Source organism: Asterias rubens, chromosome 10, assembly GCF_902459465.1.
Source record: "Asterias rubens chromosome 10, eAstRub1.3, whole genome shotgun sequence".
In the NCBI taxonomy this organism is placed as follows: domain Eukaryota; kingdom Metazoa; phylum Echinodermata; class Asteroidea; order Forcipulatida; family Asteriidae; genus Asterias; species Asterias rubens.
The window spans coordinates 9,513,128-9,537,534 of record NC_047071.1 but is presented as its reverse complement, the minus strand read 5'-3'; the positions used below and the strand labels follow the sequence as shown (position 1 = coordinate 9,537,534).

Genomic DNA, 24,407 nt, shown 5'->3' with positions numbered 1-24,407 from the left:
GTCTTGGCCGGTAATCTGATTTTACTAAGCAATGAATTTTTTGCTTAAGCAACATTTTTTGCTTAAGCAGCTCTATGAAATTGGGCCCAGGTCAAAGTCAGCCTTACTTGAACACTGGTATACAAACATTATCAACCTCAATGCCAAGGAGTTCACAATCTACTGTACAGTTCAAACGTCCCTGGCAGTCACGCTCGACATCTCCTACGACCCCACAATATCAATGCAGCAGCAGGAGGGAACGGGTGGGGGGGGGGGGAGTGGTGAGAAATATTTATAGACAAGAAGGAAGAGTTGCGTAAGTTAGGGATCTACTCGTGGTATTCCCATAGATCTTTCTCGTAACCTTCGTGGACGTGCTCTAATAAAACCTTTCGCCTGCTTTCACAATACCTGGGAAGGAGGAACGAAGAAAAAAAAGGAAATTCAACTTACATGAAGGGAAAACAAAAAATAGTTGTCTTTATAGCACCTTACATATACAAGATGATTGTTACATTGAAATGAAGACATTTATCAGATTAGTTTATCCATTCAACATTACTGTTATCTTCATTTTAGAAATAAAGAAGTTACTTATGCTTTTAACAAAACAAATTTACAAAATTTATTTTAAGATGATGTTACCGCAAACCTTTCTATGTTAATGATGTGATGACTTCATTCAAAGTTTACATATATTTACTAATCTCATTCAAATACATAATAACTATAATCATTTGGGAGGCTAGTCATCCTTACTGCTAGCTAAAAGCTAAATTGCAAAGGGTGCGGCTACGCGTTCGAGAAGCAGGCATGCCACATCATACCTTTATGATCAAGGAGCACAGCCAGAGGTCAAAAGTGTTTGATTTTTCCGAGGGAGGAAAACCAGATGGTATAGAAAACCCTTGTGGCAAAGCAAAGAACCAACGCACAACTCAACTCACATATGGCCCTGGCCGGGTATCGAATCAGGGTCACCTTGAAGACAGGGCGCACGCTTTACGCACAAGCCAACTATGCCCCCATAAACAATAATGGTACTCATAAACTAAGAGGTGAACATCTTTACTTTCCTTTAAGGGTCTGTGTCTTCATGATCAAACCAGGCTAGGCTTTACATGGAATCATGAACTCTCACCCAGCTAATGTAGGCACTCTAGATTTTGTTCTCAATAGGGACTTTTCGTTTTCGACGACGGATGGTTCTGCGACGGTTGTTCAGCTAAACGTTGTCGTTTTCAGCACAACGAAGACTCATCCCATGTACAGTCGTAGAGATTGAGGGACGACCGTCCTCAAAGCCGACGCATGCGTAGATGACGCCACAAGTCATCTTTGCCGTCGCAGAACCATCCGTCGTCGAAAACGAAAAGTCCCTACTATACCGGTACGGCTACACAGCTAGCTCTGATAAGCTTTTTAACATTCGCCCTCTAGTGTCAATTAATTGCAAACACAGTGAGTTGAATTGTGAAACTTGTTTCGATAGCAGAGTTGATTGGCACTTTCCTGTCAAATGAGGGCGCACATTAAAGTGGTGAAATAGAGCTGCATGCAGTGGATTATCTAAAAATGACCAGGGACTCGACATAAGTTCGGCTTGGGTCAAATCTTCAAGCGCACTGGCCATAGATCTGATCAAGAGGGCTTGCGAGTGTTACTTGGTGAGAGTTCATAATACCATACAGCCACAGGCCTTCTTTGATCATGACCCCTTTGAACAGTCCCCTTTAAAGGCAGTGGACACTATTAGTAATTACTCACAATAATTATCAGCATAAAACCTCACTCGGTAACGAGTAATGGGGAGAGGTTGATAGTATAAAACATTGTGATTGTGAGAAACGGCTCCCTCTGAAGTGACATAGTTTTCGAGAAAGAAGTAATTTTCCATGAATTTGATTTTGAGACCTCAAGTTTAGAATTTGAGGTCTCAAAATCAAGCATCTAAAAGCACACAACTTCGTGTGACAAGGGTGTTTTTTTCTTTCATAGTTATCTCGCAACTCCGACGACCAATCCAGCTCAAATTTTTACAGGTTTGTTATTTTATGCATATGTTGATATACACCAAGTGAGAAGACTAGTCTTTGACCATTACCAATAGTGTCCACTGTCTTTAAAACATTATGGTTCAAATATTGTGGACAAAAACCTTTTCATAACTACATGTATTACACACAGTTGTTAGAAAGCAAGATCAAACAAAAATGCATTATGACCCATGTATGATTACAACAATATGGTCAATTCTGAATGCAGATGAGAACTCCCACATGTCCATAAAGTGAAAGAACAATGTACTGAACACAGAGCTTGCAATCACAAGGTGCTGGGTTCCAATCCACAATGCTTACATTATAAACAATCAAGCAAGTTTTTAAAGCAATCAGTATATCAGTAAGCATTTATATAGAGTTCTTACACAAACAAGGTACCACAACGCTTTACAACAAAATAGCGAGCAATCAAAAATTAACAATACATGTACAAAGCAATGAGAAATAAATAAATAGTCTAAGAAGTGAAATAAGTATGGAAAAGGTGTGTTTTGAGTGATATTTTGAAATCGGAAAGTGATTTAGCATGACAAATTTGATAAGGAAGAGTGTTCCAAAGGTTTGGTGCTGCTGCATAACAACCTTTGGATGATGAAGTGTATCTGGTTGTAGGTTTATTCATGTAAGTGAGAATCCTTGTACATATCTGAGCTGGAGCGGAGTGTGCCATTTGGCTGGTAAGGAGATAGAACCAATTTGGGTCCTCTTACAGCCTACACAAACTCAAAAAAAAAGAAAAATCCCTTAAAATGAGTTTCAATTTGTTTAAAGCAGACAACCTCCAACATACCTCGTTTTATCTTGGACTTTTTGCTTGATATCGGCCAAGGAGTCGCTACTGATGTCTCTTTCCAGGTACTCGGACAAAGTTTCAGTTGCATTTTCTAAGTCTTTCTGGTTCTCCTGCAGGTCAAAAATTCACACAAAAAATTATAATAATATAATGTTTCTTACTTTACTGCTTTATCACACCCCTCATCGTCTAGCCTGTTTCACCCCACTGCAGGAGAAAAGCCTCTTCACCAAATCTCCATCTCACTCTACCTGCGCTGTCTGCTGCAAAGCAATGCCCCTGTGCATGTATGTACTTAGGTCATCTCTCCATCCTCTGTTTTGTCGCCCCAGTTTTCGTGTCAAGTTTCTTGAACAATATAAAAACACTGTCCTGCAAGGTATTTGGAGCCACGATTTTTAAGGATGAGACCTATTCCTTTTACAGACATATGTATTGGTTTCATTAGGTTGCTGTGGCACTAAGCTTGGGCGATATCACGATATTATCGAATATCGCGATATTAATTTGGAAACGATTTCGATATCGGATGGATTTGGTTTTAATCGATTAAATATCGCGATGTATTTGCTAGCTGAGACATCTTGCACCCCATAGGTTTGGAGTAAAACCAGAAGAATAGGTCATTAGAACACCTCTCTTATGCTATGACTGTCTCTTCTACAACTTTCACTTGGAGTTTGAAGACTGATGTCAAATTTAATTAATCGCGATTATATCGAATATCGCGATATAATGTCGGCGATATATCGTGAATAAAATAAATCGATATCGCCCAAGCTTATGTGGCACAATATGCTGCTGATCAGACCAGACACACAGGGGCAACCCCTTTTGCGCCGTTTGTTTCTACATGTACAACACACAGGACCGACAGCTTTACATGTAAATTGGTAAATGTTTGTCCCATCATGCCCATCCAAAGGAACCAACAATAATAGTTGAGTATCTTGCTTTTATAAGGACACAAGTGTCTAGGTCTGAGCCTGAACCCACACTCTGCTGATCAGAATTACCAGCTCTCGAGTCTAGTGCTCTTAACCAGTCGGCCACGAAACAACACACAGTTAAGCACTCAGCCAGACTACATGTTTACGCATACAGTGCTAACACACATAGGTGTATATACATGTAGGTAAAACCAAAAGGTATATTCTTTATCCCCGATGCAAATTTAACATACATGTGTATAAAAAAAAGAAAAATTAGATTTGCTGTAGAATGTCCTGCTTGCGAGGAACATAATAGTAAAAGGGAGCGTACCTCAAATATAAGCGATTGGTTGTTCTTCTTGAGATAAAAGGCGAATACATATGTGTACATGAGGGTGCTCCTGCACTGGCATAAGACGTCTACGGCTTTCTTAAGGAACTGCACCTCAATCCAAGACATGTTGTGCTGCTGCATGTCTTCCATCTTCTTCATGATCTGTATGTACAGCTACAAGACAAAACTTTCTCTGATAAATGCGTCAAAATATATGTTTACAACAGCCCTTTTTACACTGTTTCTCTCATCCCTAACCCTGTAATACAACCCTAGGGAGACCCCGGGCATTTTTACCCAACGGGTATCTGCAAACTTTCACAATGTGTCCACAGGGTTCCGATTGCACACAAGAATACCCCCATGGTTTCACCACTACCCCTACTCCAGAGCAGGGGTGGCTATTCCCTGGTGTAGGCCCATTTGCCAGGGCAGATCAGGGGGTAAAGCAATCATATGGTGAAAAGGCCGGCCATTATTAATCACAGGCAATTATTTTTGTGACAGGGGCTATACATGTATTCTGTTTTAAATTTGGGGGTGAACAAAGACAAATTTACCAAAGCAGGGCTTTGACCTGTCACCTTCTGGTAAACGAGCATGCACTCTACCAATTGAGCTGTCTCGCCTAATGTTGAGTGGCTCCCTATTTTTTAGGAACTCTGTTTTTCTTGTTTGATTTCCCCAAATATCTTAACATTCTATTAACTGAGCAGCAAGACGGTACTGTCTCTAAAGACCATGTCACACTAAGGCACTTTACAGGCAACCAATTCCAGGCAATCTCCATTAAGAACATTCATTCACATTCCAGTGTTTTCATTATTTTCTTGTGGATGGCCAGTTACGCTAGAAGAATGCATCTTGTTCTGCCGCAGTGTTTCTTGTCCATGCAGTGGAGTTGGCTGCCTCCAAGTTGCCTGTAAAAATTGCTGTGTGACAAGGCCTTAAATCATCGTGACTTCTCACCTTGTTTTCGAAGCGTAAACTTTGCATATGGTTCATGTATCGGTTACAATAAAACAGGTACCTCTCTAACGCTTGCCTCGACCGCTGGAAAAACAAACAGAACAGAAAAGGTAGACGAATCCATACAATCAAAACTGATCAATGTACGACAAAATTCTTTAGAACAAGAAAGTTCTCGCAGACAGTTTGCCTCAATTTAAAGACTCACAGGTTCAAGTATATATCAGGTAAGGTTTGCAGTAGCAACATGTGGAAATCTCTTTCGAGAAGAAGTGGCTGTTGACAACTCAACGTTCCGATCAGTATGCTCTGATCGTCTACAGCAGAATGCTGAACCCTGTTGCTAGATGCTGCTTAAGTACTGCCTTGGAAATTAACTGGTAGTTGGGCTTGGCTCAATGGTGAGCAAAGGCAGGAATAGGAACATGATAAGCTGGGCTTAGCAAAGTAAAGATGTAGGCTGTAGCCTGGACTAAAGGCACAGTCACACAGGCCCTGATAACTGGAAGGATAAAAATGCACGCCCTCGATTGGTTGAATACGTGTGGGCGTATGTTGAGTGGAGCAATTCAACCAATCGAGGGCGTGCATTTTTATCGTTCTCGTTTTCGTTCTCAATATCGGGGCTTGTGTGACCGGGCCTTTAACCTACATTGAAACCCGCTGGGGGTGGGTAGGGAGTGTGTGCTCACTGAACTGAATCAGGTTTAAGTATACAGAGAAAGTGATATTTAGTACTCACTGCTTGGGCATCTCTGGCTTTCTTAGCGTCGTCTTCATCATACCTGTTACAGTTATACCTGGGGGGGGGGGGGAAGTGGAAAGAGATGAAAAGATAGACTAACACATAAGGGAGGTTAAGCTGCACGTTCCGAGTGAACATCAGAAAACTGCGTCGTTAAAATCTCACAGTTCTAGCATACGACAGGTAACCATTTTTCACATCAGGTACGTACGTGTGCGCAGACGTCATACATGTACGTACGTGAGCATGCAGTATGCACAAAGTGGTGACGTCACCCAGCAACAGCACAATTTGTTGACATTCACGTCATGTTTTTGTTCGTGCATAGTGCAGCTACATATGTAAACCTCGCTATTATCTAAATACATTTAACAACCCAAACCTCAAAACCTTCTAAATGATGTTACATTGACATAGCTGCAGCCATTTGCATCTAACAATCAGGGAGATTTTGTACAAGCAATGAGATAACTTGATTCACACTCGGTATAAGGTTCAGGACCCCAAATTATTCAATGGACACCAGATCGGAGGCCAGTGATTTTAGCCGAGGCCAGTGATTCATGACCACACAAGTCCGGTATTATTGTGTCTTTTATCTCAATGTCAGTTCCTCAATGTGTAATATCTTGAATCAAAATAAATTAGATTCAAGTTGACTTTAAAAGTCTAATACACAAACTATCCTAATGAATATTAATTTTGGTCTTACACATATACACCGATGTTTCCCCCGTGCTCTGCCCAAAACATATCACTCAAACTAGACCACAGAGATTGCCCGGTAGCTAGAGGCAACACACATGGGTCAAAACCAAAATTGATATTCTTTACCCTCGATGGAAATTTCTATTACTAAATATCCTGATTAAAGGCAGTGGACACTATTGGTAGTTACTCAAAATAATTATTAGCATAAAACCTTACTTGGTAACGAGTAATGGGGAGAGGTTGGTAGTATAAAACATTGTGAGAAACGGCTCCCTCTGAAGTGGAGTACTTTTCGAGAAAGAAGTAATTTTCCACGAATTTGACTTCGAGACCTCAGATTTAGAATTTGAGGTCTCAAAATCAAGCATCTGAAAGCACACAACTTTGGTGACTAGGGTGTTTTTTCTTTCATTATTATCTTGCAACTTCGATGACTGATTGAGCTCAAATTTTCACAGGTTTGTTATTTTATGTATATGTTGAGAACCCGCAAGTGGGAAGACTGGTCTTTAACAATTACCTATAGTGTCCAGTGCCTTTAAGCTCAGTTTCAAAGAAAGAAAAAATGGAAAATGTTTCTTTACCATGATGACCCGTGTGGCTCCCAAGGCCCGAGACAAACCCAACAGAAGTCAGCCTGTTGACAAAATAAAGGAAAACATGATTGCCACTCAAAAAGTATTGTAATAAAGGTTGCATAAAAGGTCGTCCTACTCTAGAAACGAGTATGGATTCCGTTGTTTGTAATGTGAGAGGAGGCAACCACTGATGCACGACCATAGTTCCATTTTCCAGATACTGTAAATAAGGACCCATTTTACAGTGCATATGTGTGGGGTCCAATTTCATGGCTCTGCTCACCGGAGCAAAGAATCGGCGCTTACAGAAGCAGGAAACTACGCACTTACGTTAAGCGTATATCACAGGTAAGCAGGGAATTTTTGTTACTAGGGAATCCCTTCACTTACACAGCTAGCGCACAAACTTGGCGCTTGCACAGTAGGAGGAGAATGGTGATCGAAAGCACAGACTCCCGCAGTAAGCAGAGCCATGAAATTTGGCACTGTTGTGTGGCCTGTCCATTCGGCTGGGACCGTTAGCCAGGTAATCTATGCATCCAATAGTTAAATTAATATTGATTGCTCTGAGTGATAGGCCTATATGGTTGCAAGGTGACTCCCAAGGTGATCGTTGGAGAGTTGAACTTTCTCGAGGCCAACGCCGATTTCACAAAGCAATAAAACTCATTGCAGGAAAAATTGTCAGTATTACCATAGTAATTTGTATTGCGACATCACACTTTACTTAGCAACTACGATTGATAAGCAGTTAAAGCCATTGGACACTTTCCAAACAGAATTTTTTTTTAAAGTTCACAGATTTACAAATAACTTACAGGGTTTACAGAAGGTAATGGGGAAAGACTTCTCTTGAAATATTATTCCATGAAATGCTTTACTTTTTGAGAAAACATTTGAATTACGGATTTATCTTAAACACATGTCATGACACGGCAAAACATGCAGAAACAAGGGTGGGTTTTCCCGTTATTTTCTCCCGACTCCGATGACCGATTGAGCCTAAATTTTCACAGGTTTGTTAAGTTGTGATACACAAAGTGTGGACCACGGACAATACTGTTTACCGAAAGTGTCCGATGGCTTTAAGATCAATCTTAGCTCTTTGAGAAATGGGCCCCCTGGGCACGCCTTTTCTTTCCGCAGGACTAAAGTGTAGAATGTACAAGGCTTCTCACACATCTCGATGTCAGGGTGAAACAAAATGGAAGCTACTTTGTTGACGTGATATCTTTAGTCTTCGAGAAAGACCCTGCTAGGGTCGAAACGTCAGGCCATAAACTATTTTTTTATATATAGATATCTTACTTTACAGTTTTGGTTGCGACAAACCATGTGGTTGCAGCCGCCGTCCTTCTCAATGGTCACATGACACTTCGGACACTCCTTTGTGTTGGCTGATATCCAGTTTGACGTTTCACTGTCATCATCGCACTTTTTGATCCATTTCCTTAACCACTATAAAAAGTAAACAATCACAACAGAACACTGTCAACATAGGGGCATACAAGTAGATTGGTTCCTGACAATGCTATGCTGATTTATCATGTTTATAGGCCAAGTTATAAATAAAGATAAGTCGTCTGTTACAATTTCAGCTGAAAACAGTGTCTAGTAGCTGAGGAAACAGCATACAAAATATTGTCGCAAACATATGGCTCTCCGTAATTGTTTGCCATTTTGGATCTTTCAACCACAATTCAAAGAGATTACATCACAGCAACCTTGTTTACTTTACCATCATTGAACATAACATGTATGCAATCTTTTTCTTTCCACTATGTCAACTGATGATTAGGCATGGAGGGTAAACATGGACAAAACTACAGCTTTATTACAAATGACATACTCTCAAAAAGGCACTCAAGCCTGAGGAATGTCATTTGTAATAAAGCTGTAGTTTTGTCCATGGTATACTTGGTCAACTGACACTGAATCCATCAATGGTAAAGGAGAGGGTGTATGAGTGCAGTCGACTAAAGTCACCACAGTAATGAATCCTTACCAATAGGTGACATGAGTTGACTACACTCCTACCATTGCCTACCCTTAGGAAGAGGCGGGTACACGTGTAATGTACATGTATCTAGAGAGCAGTCAATTAAAGTCACCTAGGGTAAAGAAAGTGTTAAATCAGAGATTTCACAGGCATACGTAAACTAACCTTGCATTTCACAGGGTCGTGCCAGTTCTCTCCACACACAAAACTGCAGGTATAGAGAAAACAAGTTTTTATCAATACAATACATAATAATAAATAATAATAATAATAATAATAATAATAATAATAATAATAATAATAATAATAATAATAATATAAAGAGACATTTATATAGCACTCTAACACGAGCTACATGTAGCCCAGCGCTTTACAAGAAACTAAACAATAAGTAAATAAATAATGGCACTGATCTTGGGATAACAGACAAAGCAATCAGTCATTGAACAGGAAACTTTTGAGATGTTTCTTGAAAACTGCTGATGAGGGAGACAATTCAAAAGGCGCGGAGCATACAGGCGTAAAAAGCACGATCCCCCAGCAGCGGAATGCACCTTGGAACTGCCAAGAGTGTACTGTCTGAACCAGAGCAAAGGCCGGGTCTTCCAGGTTGGTAAATCATGATGAGACTGGTGAGATATTTAGGAGCGGTATTGTGAAGACATTTGTATACAATGGTGAGAATCTTGAAAACAAGATGATGGAAAAGTGGTGTGACGTGGTCGTATTTACGACACTTAAAAATAATAACATGTAACGCCACTAACATGACTAATAATATTGTGTACCCTTGGTACATGTAGCTGCCAATTTTGATGCTCATGGCTAATGAACATAATCACCCCGTACTTCATACTTCGTACTTCCGTAATCACTACGTACTTGTAGCACATCAAGGAGTAAATCAATCACATGAACCATCTCTGCCTTTACAGGTACCCATTGAATCCTGGGTAAAGTGTAGGCAATTACAGGTAAGTGCTCAAGGACACCGGTGTCAGGACTGGGATTCTAGGGTGGATTTCACAAAGAGCTAAGATGAGTTAGGACGAGTCAACCATACATGTATATGTTTTTAGGATCTCCTAGGACTAGTCCTAAGTTATGACTAGTCCTACATGTAACTCTTTGTGAAATCGACCCCTGGACTCATTAAGGTTTTTTAAACCTGTTTGAAGACTTCCAAGGTCTATTGGCCATGGTTTCTTTTCCCCCAAAATAACTGACAAATATTTTGGCTGGGATAAAACTTACACCCGATAAAATTAGTGAACAGATTTCCAGCCAGGACATGTACATGTGCATGTATGTTATTGTTACGGTTATGAAATCAACTACCCAGCACCCCCACCCCGCAGTTCACTGAGCCACTAAGCCACAAAACTTGTTTGATTAAGGTCGAATACCCTCCCTCCCCCACTCCTGGATTCATAACCCCCTCCCACCCACTATTCTATGACCCTCCTCCCAATAGACCCATTGGGTATGACGTTACCAAAAGGAGGCAGATCATTGGACAATACATGTTGCTGTTCCCTGTGCGTAAAAACTTCAGCGTGAGCTCAGCGTATCTGTAACGTTTTGCATTATGCAAGGGAGAGCTATTGATTTCTTAGACAATACAAAACGCGCATCCGAACACCGCGCGTAACTTTTGGTGTCAACCCTCTTTTGTGCATGTGAGTACGCTGCCCAAGGGGTCTATACTCACCAACACACATGGCCACATTTGCAAGTGACCGGCCGTACTTCTTGATGACTAGCCTTGAACGCATTGGGACAGTCTGGTGCGGAACACCAACGCATCAGTCGATTGCACTCCACAAAGCTATTGGTAATTAGATGCTGGTATTTTAGCTTCACCTTCGCATCTTTTACTAGTTTCCTGGAATCGGAATACAAGAGATCAAATAGTGTATCCTTTTTTTTTTTTTTAGATGGGGGGGGGGGGGTGTGCATTTTTTTCTTACATGTATCAATGTTTGCTGGACCAAACAACTTCAACAAATGTTTGGAAATGTGTGAGACTTGGATAGTCACTGGATAGTCACTGGTTTTCATCATTTCTGTCCACATACATGACAGACACTTACAATACAAACTGTTTGAAATGACAAATCTCCTCTGCAATTCTCTGGTTATTTTGACAATTACATTTATATATTATTCATAGATGTTTTATACCTAATTATATTATTCATCCATTGTTTCAACTGTAATGTAGCGTACAGTGTATCAGGTACATTGTATTATGTGAACAAGTTTTCCCGAAACGGCTTCCAAGTTTTTGCCCAAACTACAGGGTACGTATTCCCTTTAAAGGCAGTGGACACTGTTGGTAACTGCTCAAAATAATTACATACTACATGTAGCATTTATAAAACCTAATAGAGCAATACAGAGCTGTTGATAGTAAAAAACATTGTGAGAAACGGCTCCCTCTGAAGTAACGTAGTTTTCGAGAAAGAAGTAATTTTCCACGAATTTGATTTTGAGACCCCAGAATTAGATTTGGAGGTCTCAAAATCAAGCATCTGAGCACACAATTTTGTGCGACTAGGTTGTTTTTTTCTTTCATTACTACATGTATCTCGCAACTTCAAAGACCAATGGAGCTCAACTTTTCACAGGTTTGTCATTTTATGCATGTTGAGATACACCAAGTGAGAAGACTGGTCTTTGACAATTACCAATAGTATCCAGTGTCTTTAACACACAGAGAAAACAAACTTACATAACAGTGTAATCGTCAACAAGAATGTCGCAACTATGAGCTGCACATGATATCGTCTGAAAGTCAAACACAAAAATGGTTACATTGTAGGTTACATACATGTACGTGTACAGTTAGTACGGGAACATTATGAAAAGGTTTCACCGTCAGTCCATCACAGAACCCCAGGCTCAAACATCGTCAAGGATGCTATTACCATCCTCAATTACAAATTCCTCTGACATGTTCAAGGTCAAATTACTGCAGTGTGCATGCAAATACAAGCAACAATTATGTGGTTGGAATCGCTATCAGTATGCAGTACATGTACAAATGTATGGTGTACTGTATTCATTAAAATACATAATCATGTAGGCCTAGTCATTCAGACATGTTTAATTCATTTTCAGTTGAGTTTAGCATTATTTCTTTGGACACCACGCACTGCTGTGTCATCACAATAAGGACTCAAATTTCTGTGAAAAAAATCCACGAGACAGTAGGAATTATAATCACTATTGAACAGAAAACAAAACGATACCGTTACACAGGTTGAGGGCAGTTCCATGGAAATGTAAACCTCCATGCCAAAAGTTTAACATGGCACAAATGTAACAAATGAGGCATCATTTTGTAGCTAATTGTATGAATTTTAATCAAATATAATTTGTAACTAAAAATATTCAGCGGCTCAAGTGCTATTTTCGACGGAAAAAGTACTTTAAAAATAGTGAAATTGGATCAAAAATAGTGTTTTGTAACTTTCCACGAGTTTGATTTTGAGACCTCAGATTTAAAATTTGAGGTCTCGAAATCAATCATCTAAACACACACAACTTCGTGTGACAAGGATGTTTTTTCTTTCATTATTATTTCGCAACTTCGACGACCAATTGAGCTCAAATTTTCACAGGTTTGTTATCTTATATGCACGTTGAGATATATGTACACCCAAGTGCCAAGTGAGAACACTGGTCTTTGACAATTACCAAAATAGAGTCCAGTGTCTTTAAAGAAACATGTTGCCTTGGATCGGTCGAGTTGGTCTTTGAAAAGCGTTCGTAACCATTTTTTTATAAAATGCATATAGGTAGAAAGATGCTGTAAAAGTAGCATACAATAATCCACACAAACATGCCTCGAAATTGAACGGTTTTCATTTTACCTCGTCGACTATTACGGTCGGCCATTTATGGGAGTCAAGTTTTTGACTCCCATAAATGGCCGACCGTGTTAGTTCGCACAGTAAAAGGAAAACCACGCAATTTCGAGGCAAACTTGTGTGGATCACTGTATTCTACTTTTAAAACATCTTTCCAACCATACCTATGCATTTGAATTTTTTTTTTTTACAAACGCTTTTTATAGACCAACTCGTCCGAACAAAGGCAACGTGTTCCTTTAAGTAAAAATACTCTAAATGGCTCACTCGGGCTACATGTAGCAGAAACCTGTCCTAGGAACCTACTTACCTGCCCCATTCCTTCTTCCATGATCTTCGTTGTGAGATACTCCGTCCAGCAGTCCATACAGAATCTATGACCGCATTCTAACCCCGTCATAGTCTGTGCAAAGAACAGCTCAAGTTAAAACATTGTAGTCAAAAATTGGGTTCCTGGTTCCCCCGCATAACCGCAGCTAACGATTTTTAAAAACAAGAGTTCTGTACTTTGTAAAATACATACATTGGTCTACGTACATGTATTGTGTGCATTTGCTGAGAGTGAAACCTGGGACTGATTTCACAAAGAGCTAAGATGGACTTTTAACTGCAAATCAATCGTAGTTGCTATAATGTACATGTAAAGTGTAATGTAACAATACAAATTTCTATGGCAATAGTGAAAATTTGCCTTGCAATGAATTTTATTGCTTTGTCAAATCTGCCCCAGGTCCGATTCAGAACCAAGTTCATTTTCAGATCCAGAACCGAGTCCAACATTTCTGGAACCCTCCAAGATTTATAAGCTACATTTAAAGTGTCCATTCAATTATCCAGGTCAGTTTGAAAGTTAAAATTGTTTGGAACATGTGGGTTCCGCGTTGTGCAAGAATGCTCGAGCTACAATACCTTGTAATCGTAAAAACTTACAGTGCTAATAACGTTCCTGCAGCAGATCTCACAGGGTTCTAAGACGGGTCCAGATGACCTTGTTGCCACCTAGAAGTAAACAATGTGCAACACCAATGTACACATGTATGATGATCAATGTTAGTGTACATTGTATGATGATACAGGGCTTGAGCTTCATGAACTTTGGGGGAAACAAACAAGACCACAGGGCCTGCACATCTCGGCCCAATTTCATAGAGCTGCTAAGCACAACAATTTGCTTAGCATGAGATTTCTTCCTTGATAAAAACAGGACAACCAACCAAATTTACACCAAACTTACACATGATTTTTTCCGGATAAGCAAACAACAGCTGAATACCAGTAACACGCAATATGCAACAAATGGAAATTTGGTTGGTAATCCTGTTTTTATCAAGGAAGAAATTTCATGCTTAGCAAATTTTCGTGTTTTCGGTTGACAAACTTTGCCTAGTCCGAGGGTATCATGTAGAATACAATCAGCAAATTAATTTTATCTGTCCTCAAATTTTGAAGATTTATACACATCTCATCATGTTTCCTAAAATAACTAGGCCTATTCGACTGTTTATTCGTACACAGATCTTCTTTCTTAAACCAAAATCCACTGGTCTTGGCCTTGCTGCCCCTTCAAAATTTTCCCATACACCCACATGTGCACATTGTAGACTTTAAGATTTTCCAGCAGAAGTGCCCTCTGCAAAATGAAAATGGCCCAAGTCGCACTTTAAAAGATGACGTTCCAGGCATGTGAATGTCTGCAGACAAATGCAATGTACACTGTAGATGTACTTCATTTTGTTAACCCAATGTCATGAATGACGTTTCCTTCCATGCCACACTTTTGTGCAAATCAATGTGGAATTTCCCAATGATGGGACATGAGAGAACACAAAAGGACTCAGTCTTGGGTCAGAGTCACAGTGGACATAGCCTGAACGTCTGACGTCATTCTTCGAGGCTCGTGAATAACGCCAGAGACCGGCCACAAACCGGCGTGTGGTTTGACCTTTGACCTCTCATAGAGATACACTCAACATTCTGCACCAACATTGCCAAGCAAGTACCGTATCCACCATGCATGTACTGTATACATACTACCACACACGTGGACACACACGTGCAGACGACCGAAAGTAATTAGCTTTCCATATCTGTGTTTTGATTGGCCAACCGAGGTGAGTCAGACCAATCAAAACAAACCCAGCTACGGTAGCTTTCAGTCACTGCATTTATCCAATGGTATCATTATACCCAATGGAATCACTGGATCTGAATAGCTGGTACCTGTCTTTATCCTTGCGGATAAAGACAGGGGCCCAGTCTACAGTGGACATCCCTTCCTTACCCTGTTTGAGTGCCTTCCTGGTGTTTTCTTGTATGGACTGACGACATGTGCCTCGCTGAACAGCTTATCCTGGTCTTCACTGTAGAACCTCTCCATTAGCTTCTCTTTGTCCCATTTGAAATGGTTCAGAAGAATTCTGGTGACCGTTGCAGGAATCTGCAATGTAGAAAAGGTAAAGGGGAAATAAAATTAGAAGAAAATTGTGTTTTAAAAGTTGTGCTGACTAGTACAAAAGAAAAATTCACGAGTAATTGTTCCATATGAGGCATACACTGTATCTATGGGTAAAACCTAAAAATGTATAGGCAATGTTCTTAAAAATACTTTACAAAAACTGTTCCGTTGAGTCACAAACAATTAAAACTGCACCAGGACCCAATTTCTTGGCGCTGCATCAGCATGTTACATGTGCATGTATCAAAATGGCATTACTGTACATGTGTACATATATATACATACGTGTAACTGTTTGCCTCTGGAGTTGGAGGTCCCTGGTTCAAATCCCAGGTGAGGTCTACAATTTTGTTGTTACAACTTAGATTTCAAAATTTGTTGAGGGACGGAAAGTTATTAGTAGGGTTTTCCAGGATATTTTAACTGACCGAGTTGGTCTAGTTACTAAACTCGTTTTTTACTGCACACAAGTCTCCTTGCACTGCTAACGATAAATTGTGCATGAAAAGTCTACTTACATGTACATGTACATGTAAACCTTCTGGTGCTTAAATATGAACATGAATGAAGTTACAATGTAAATATACATGGTGAACACGTCAGCTGACCGCCTGACTTTCTTGTTTAAAAATCTGTGTAATATGCAGCTTCCCCGCTAACATGTACTTTTAAAGGAAATTTTTCTGCTATAAAATATTTAATTAGCACCAAAGTTTGCTTTTTAAAAGTTAAGCAGCACTAGGAATTGAGCCCCAGGCAATCAGGCGAGTCATGTGGCAATCAACTTGCCCTCACTGCCCTCACTGCCCCCCCCCCCAAAAAAAAGCGAACACAAGAAAATCAGTTAGATTCATAACTTTTAAGTTAAAAAATGCTCTGTACAGGTGTAATGTTGTACGGAACATTTTACGCTTCCACAGGAACAAGGAAGGAAGCTACAAAATATGCACACTGTACACTGTGTGTGTAGCTTCAGGTGAAATCTTTTTTAAAAGCAAAATAATTACTATTCTTGGGGGAGAAGTCAATGCAATACATGTACCTTGGCAGGAAATTGATAATTTCATTTGAGCCGGGCTCAAAATTAACATTGGACTGCAGGCCCCAGACATGCCAGACCAGTAATTTAAGTTGCAAGCTAAACAGACACAGGACCAGACAAGTACAGCAGCTTGCTGAAGCCCGAGTTGGATATGTGACGCAGAAGCGCTATATTTTTTCGGACTTCACAAGCGTACATGATAACGAGTTTATCTTCCAGTCTCACGTGCAAAGCGCAAGTTTAAAATTTCAGAATGCTTTTCGCGACACACAGCAATGGAGCGCACAAATTTTATAATGTAATTTTTTGCACTGTCCGTATACAGAGCGCGACGCATTAACCAGTTAACACTCACAATACGCTTTGTGCAATAAATACAGAGGAAGTATGTTTTTATACCACCCTCCAATTCGAGCATCTGATTGGTGGATTAGCAGTGTGTACTGGAAGATATAATTTGTACGTGTTTACCCTAAGAGGAAGAAATGGTACATGATAATAGTCATCTTGCTCTGTGTTGTACATGTACTATAACCTTCACTACATGTATTTTACATTGTAAATTACATTTTATGTATTACATTGTCATGATTGTATTTCACTTTGTATTACATTTATCATACAATGCAATTATGCAATACACTCTGTGTTTATGGTGCACAGTCCTAGTGTTGCAGTTAAATGTTAGTGAACTGCACAAGTGTACACACAATGTACACACAATGTACACAATGTAAAAAGTGCATTTACATGGTAAATACATGTAGTCATTCTCCATATAAAGTCATTCCCCAGTTTATACCCACACATGCCACACAGTGTATGGTGTACATGTTTGTACATGCATTTTGCATTTGTATGTATGCATGTACCTACATGTACATGTACATGTACGTGTACATATAGTAGTACACCAGTGCAGAGGTACAATACATGTTTATGTGAAGTGTACTTGTTGTAGGCCTAATGACTTGGTATTTGGGATACAACAAGTAAAATCCTGGTAAACTTGTCTTAAAAAAACAAAAACAAAAAAACACATTTTACACACAGTTACAATGCAGGTCTGATACTTCACGGAGGCATCGGAGGCGATTGCCTCCGTGTCCCCTGGTCATTGCCTTGGTGCCCTTGAAATGCTCCAGTACAAATTTGCAATTTCATCATAGGGTGCCCTTTACCAAGATGAAAATGCCTTGGTGCCCTTACCCTTTCAAAAACGAAGCATACAGCCCTGCAATGTACAATGTACTTGTAGTACAAAGTACAAATTTTCTATGATCAGGATTTTCAGAAGCAATAAAGTACATGTACCATCAGTCCTTTTAGATGACAAGCTTTTCGCACACAAAAATATGTGAGTGGCACATTTACATTTTATAACAACATTTGTATCAAAATACTTCTTATGGACGCATAAGTCACTTGCATTTATAAACAAAACAAAACATGTACAATCTGTAGGCATACATGTATGTATGCATTATGTGCATGGAGGATGTGATGTGTACATAATAGATGTTAAATTTGCATCGGGGATAAAGAATATTAATTTTGGTTTTTACCCATACACCGATGTGTGTTAGCACTGTATACTCAGTACTTTCCCGAGTCCTGTGAAAAAAATATCACAGGCATGTTACTCGGGTGGGATTCGAACCCACGACCCTTGCAATTCTAGAGCAGTGTCTTACCAACTAGACTACCGAGGTTGCCCGGCAGCTAGAGGCAGTTCGAATCCTATGTACATGTAGGTCTACACACACCATGTACATTACATGTGAAGTGATGTAAAAAAGAAAGGAAAAAAAAGAAAAAAAAAGGGTTACATATGTCAGATTATAAATTCATTGCAAGACAAATTTTCAGTATCGACATATATTGTGACATCACACTTTAGTTAGCAACTACGATTAATTTGCAATTACGATCAATCTTACATCTTTGTGAATGTGAATTCGGCCCCTGCACACATCGGCCGATCGCGCCAAACAATTCCTGCACAATCGGCCTATCGCGCAAAACCATTCCTGCACAATTGGCCAATCGCGCAAAACCATTCAAACCGACAGAACTGCTGACAGTTGTAGTCTGTAAATTGAAAGCAATGTAAAAATTACAGGGCAGTGACATCAAAATGTCATCAACATCAAAATGATTACTAAAATGGTCAGGTCGGATCGGACTCGGACGTACACAAATAAAACAAAACGTACAGACAAAATAAAATAAAACAACCCCGATCCCACTCCCGTGTGACAAAATACCGCACGATTTTAAGGTTTTATGTTTAATGTTTCCTTTTTTTCTAAAATGTTTTCACATTTGATATAAAGCATTAGAAAATACACATTTTCTTACGAGAAAATACGTCGTTGATCCATGGTTGATCTAGTACAGTAGTAGTTCTAGTATTGCACTAGCAATCTGTTAATTGCGCTACTCAATCTCGAGATTGCACAACAGATGTTTTATTGAGCTACGTACGCCGACGGTATGCGCTTCGCCCTCGCATTTGCGCCGCCTGGAAATGCGCGAAAACTCGCACGTGACACGTCGAGTCTTGTCTCAATGCGTTTATTGCTGGTTCGCGTAGATTTTACCAATAGAGGGCGTTTAATATCACGCTAGTGCATCGTTCCAAAGCGACCTCTAGCGTTCAATGTTTCTTTTATTTATTGTCGCACGCAAAGTAACAACGACTGACGTGAAATCTGCTTTTGTGTTATAAATAAAATACACTGCAATGATCGAAGAGGAGCGCTGTCGATCGCGCACCTGAAAACAGCCCCAGGAGCGCGGTAGGAGCGCGAGCGCGCTCCTCAAAAAAGAAGGTCTGGATACAGGTCAAGAGTGTACATGGTCGGGGTTGGGGGGGGGGGATAAACAAAGATTAAATTTTCTAAAAGTATCAGCGTCCAACATAATACACACATACATGTACATGTATGTACATTTGTACACATACTGTACATGCGTCGTGTACAGGTTGGCCTTATTACATTTATTGGGGTGTTCATGTACCCCGTATGTATACATGTACTGTACATGTACAGACTAGTATCACTGTCTCACAAAATTGTTCATCTACATGTATTGTAGTCATGGTACAGAACTGTACTTAGATTGGTCTGGCCAAACTATCTTGCCTTGCTATTGTGACAGCAAATATTTTGACTGAACAGTTGTGCACACTGAATGCTAAATAATATTTGAGCAGTACATTAATTATTTTTGAATAGCAACCATGGCAACAAAACTGATACATTTGGTATAGCATTTTGCTAACTGTGTACAAACATGCACAAAGGGAATCGGTCCCCACAGAACAAGTCTCTTGAAAGTACAGTCTTTTTTACACGGCAAACTTTGTATATATGCTTGTGCGATCTTAAAAAACATGGGCCATCTTCGAAGATTGTGCAAAGTGCTCTCTAGCGTTCGCTGTCTCTTGTAGCGTACAGTCCATTTATTGGGAAATGTTTGGAAAACATGGGTCTGTGCTCTCTTTGTGTGACAATAAAAGCTATAAAACTTTGTTTTTCGAAAAAAATCTTAACACTGAAAAAAAGGAAGCAATGTTATATTTATTACTGTGATAACAAAATTACAATCTCTATTACTGCATTGTTCTTAATGCACAAGGAAGCCACTGTAGTTCAACTGTAAGATCATGAATGTCAAATTTTGTTTTTTTAATGATAAGTCTTATAATATTATCATGGTGGTTCAGAAATATAAGAATTTGGGCTTGCATTTTAAATACAATCATTATTTTTTTCTTATTTATAATATTGGACAAAAGAGTGCTCTATATACAATGATATACAGGGGGCAGAGTCACTACAGTATTGTTTCTTGAATTGTTCTACTGTAATTCAATTTGCAAAATGTTGTGTATTACATTATACTTTTAACTGAAATGTACTGAAATAAAAGTTCCACCAGTAGGCCTAGTAAGTTTCATGATGTCCCCAATTTTTCTCATGTGCCCCCGGTGTGTATTTGCAATGACATGACAGTATACATGTAGACTCTCTTTTTTAACGGACTGAAAAAGTAGTTTCTAGTTTAGCAAAGAACAATCCTTCGCAATAGGAAGAACTACATGTACATACATATATAGGATTTGAGGCATTGAATGGTGAGGTATCAATATATATTTTTGGTTTGCGGTAACACCATGTGTGTATCTACTTGCCAGGTAGAGTTGTTCTTAGGGAACTGTCTTGCTTTATTCTACTGCCGTGGAGTAGATAATCGGAGGGTCGGGAGACTTCTCAGTTCTGAAAAGAACTGTCCTGTTTATTAACTATTACCAGGGCGGATGGTATAGAAATTAGACTGGACTACTACTTTAGCTTATAGGATCGTAATTAACTGTACTGCCGCGGAGTCAGTTCTGAAATTGGTCTCAACGTTTCGACTAGCTTGCTCTAGTCATCGTCAGGAGACTACATACATGTATAATAAATAGTAAACGTGCGGGTATAGTACAACCATACATGTGAAACCTCTTTTGTTTGAGTGTTGGCTCTGAAGGTTTAACATATCACCTTGGGAAATTTGTGCCGTTTCGCTCCGGGTTCTGGGAAGTTTTTGTAATTTTTCTTCAAAATATTTCCTCAAATGGTGTTTTGAGTGTTATGAAAGGATGCATTAGACATTGAGGATCAAGCTCATGTCCTTAGAATCTGTCTGATTTTCCAAAGTGGTAAAAAGTGAGCAAATCTGGTGTCTAGCTGTCAAAATTGTATGTGTTGGACCAAATTCCCGTTCGAAAGTAGCTCGTAACCCTCCGGCTAAATAGACTAAATAGGCGTATTTGTTTACATGTAGCTACTGTACAATATAATTTTAAAAAATAGAGGACAACTTCAAGACAGAACTACGAGACTGAAAATATCAATTGAAAGTTTACCTTTCCCTTTCCTCATTTGCCAATGTTTGTTGTGGCTCTCAATTAGTGCTGGGCGAATAGTGAAATTTTGATATTCGGATACCGCTGGCCAACTATCCGAAATTAACCGGATATTCGAATAGTTTTTTCGCCGCTGTTCGTTTGTGAATGAGATTGTATGGGCGGATTGATATTAGTTTTAGACAGTGTCACTCGGTTCATTCATAAAAATAACCGGATCTAATTTAAAGATGGCGATTTGCTTTTTTCGTTTGGTCGTGATTGACTCTACGTGAAGGAAAACTTTCGTAATATTTACACAAATTACGTCAGAAATGTCATTGTTTTAACTCTTAACGGAGGTGAGCATAGTTAAATACTTTATTTATGCTATTTTATGCTGTCTTAATAGAAGTTTCATAAGGATTCAGACAAGAGATTCCTATCAGTTGTCGCCCGACGTCCGCGGATATTCAGATATTAAAAGAATATCCGGTTACTTGGTTGTCATTACAGAACTATCCGGTTTATAAATAGGTATTCGCGCCCTATGCGGATATCCGGTGAAGAAAAAAAAGGCATTCGCGGTTACGGATAGGAAAACCTTTTCGCCATTAACCGGATATTCAAATTATTCGCCCAGGCCTACTCTCAATTATTCTGGCGGATAATAGTGTGTGTGAACTCAGCTCAGTAGAATAAGACTAAGAGTCTGACATAAAAAGCTCTGACTGAGCTGATTCAGATTCACATATTCAAAGTTCAATGATCTTGTGAATACAAAGTCACAATGACAACATACAAATGTATGGCACCAAACAAATAAGTCAAACATTTTTCACAGTTTAAATTCTTAGAATTAGATTAGGCCTAGTACGTACAGAATGAACAGTCACTACTGCGCATGCAGTGATTTTTTTTGCCTTTGTAAATATAAATTAGATAGAGTAGTAATAATAATTAATAGATAAAACTAAAAGAACACAATTGACAAGTTTAACCCGCTAACAATCATGACAATGTAAGAATGTTGGTGTTGCCAAAAAATAATATAAATTTTCAAAATCGTTTCAGCAAGGAAGGTCAGACAGGTGAGCAGATAATTTTGAACCTAAATGAGTAATGTTGAAAAGTGCACAACACAAGGGTATGATGTATACTACTCCTAGCTAGTAATGTAGCCTTGTTGTACACATTTTCAGGAAAAATGTTGACGATTTCAAAATGCTTCACACAGACACTACTGACTGTACTTCTATTACTTTCGTTCTAATCTGTTTTTGTAACTTTCAAATTCAAGTCAAGTGTTTCCACTTGACTTTCTTAATTCTATTTCTAAATAGTAATTAATATATCGTAGGAGGTCCTGTTTTCGAGGTGTCCCTAAAATCGTGGCATGTCTTTTACCTCTCTGTGCGCGATGTAAATAGTCCCTAGATAAAAATTGTGTGGTTTTATTTGCCAAGCAAAGAGTCTCCTCTCCCTTGACCAAAACTTAGAAACACGTACATGTAAGGCTCCAATGGATATTTGCACTTGTAAATGCAAAAAGTTTGGTATTTTAGGCATTTCTACAAGGTACAAAAATATGTCATAATGTTGAGGCCATATAAAAATATTTGCCCACCGAAAAAGTTTCATCAAACACTATTTCAATTCACAATTCATGATGATCAAATGATGTGACTGAATTTTTTGCTGAGCATTCTGGAAAAAAAATACAGAGGCTTAAAGAAGCCATGTGCCTTATATCATTTTCTAATATTTTTTGAGATTTTTTTTTAACCCTCCGATCAATATTATTATTAATATTAAAATTTAAACAATCAGCTTGTTGATTCAATTATCACTGTTTATTTATAGGCTTTACATGTATTATAAATTTTAAGAGAAAAAAAAGGGGGAAAAAATAACTAAAAATTGAAAGCCAATGATTATTCACACTTTTTATTAAATTATTTATTTTTGTTATTTTTTGCAAATTACCATGGTAATTTTAAAATATCATAAAAAAATATTTTGAATAAAACTAAGACAACTGCTGGCTATAGAGGCATACACAGAGTCTCAAAGAACACTTGTAGTCACTGTAGATGTTTCTTCCATGTATGGCCTTACTGGTAAACCATGCTTTCTTGTTTGCCGTGAAAACAGGAAAAACTCAAAACAAATGGGGCCAGTTCCAGTTGAAGTCATCGAAGATCGGTGTGTAGTGTGAACATTTCAATGTCCATCAAGTTTTAAAATATGTTTGCATACTTCATATTAACAAAAAAGGTAATTAGGGCATCAGTTGATATAAGGCATCATTATTGTTTTCCCAATTCAAAGAAAAAGGCATAATATTTAATAGCGTGAAAACTGGTAAGGGGAGGATATAATTATAAAATAAAATAATATTTATGAATTCATCATGTCTCATAATTTGAATTAAAACAGCAACAAATAACACCATACTAAAAAAATAGTATATTGTGGTTGTTATGCTGTTTGCATTTAGTTACATTCAATCAATCACTCACTTCAACAACAGCATTTACTTCTCGAATTGTGTCTACCATGAGTTGTACATTGTCGTCGGGAGTTAAAACTTCATAGTGAAAATCATCGTCTTGCTGATCGCGGTGCGAAGAACCTTCTTCATCTTCCATCTCAAAATGTCCCTCAAAATCACTCGAACCAATATCATCCTCTTCCTCCTCTTCTTCACCAATCATATATCCCTCCTCCTCATCCATTGTGTTTTCTGAAGACACCTAACAGAGTAGAAGAAGTCACAAAATGTCCATTTAACTTTCCTTAAATTGTGTGAAATTTTGCTCGCCCTTGTCGTTCCACACTGTACACTCTTTTTAGCAATGTTATGATCATGATCATTACGTCACGCATCCTCGTATAATCATTTAAGTATTTGTCGGTAACATAAAAACAACATTTGTCTCTTAAAAACATTTTGACATTAGTTTAAAAACCTCTGACTAAATCAAGAAAATTATTAGTACAGAAAAGGTTATTTTATTTTATTTTAA

At 38.7% G+C, this 24,407-nt stretch overlaps 1 protein-coding gene across 2 annotated transcripts; it reads right to left on the bottom strand.

Annotated features, from left to right (window-relative positions):
- Positions 1-24: 24 nt before the first annotated feature.
- LOC117295709 (E3 ubiquitin-protein ligase arih1-like) lies at positions 25-24,219 on the bottom strand. 2 transcript variants are annotated; one of them, XM_033778424.1, is made up of 14 exons: positions 23,901-24,219; positions 15,263-15,418; positions 13,912-13,980; positions 13,292-13,384; positions 11,841-11,896; positions 10,818-10,991; positions 9,272-9,314; positions 8,416-8,565; positions 7,114-7,166; positions 5,816-5,873; positions 5,074-5,157; positions 4,102-4,278; positions 2,836-2,948; positions 25-393 (listed from the first exon to the last, which is right to left on the bottom strand). In XM_033778424.1, exons 1-14 carry the CDS (start codon positions 24,114-24,116, stop codon positions 312-314), a joined length of 1,524 nt encoding a protein of 507 aa, XP_033634315.1. In that variant the 5' UTR covers positions 24,117-24,219; the 3' UTR covers positions 25-311. The 2 variants fall into 2 exon arrangements, with proteins under 2 accessions (XP_033634315.1, XP_033634316.1); XM_033778425.1 differs by having other exon boundaries at positions 5,074-5,154.
- Between the last annotated feature and the right edge of the window lie 188 nt (positions 24,220-24,407).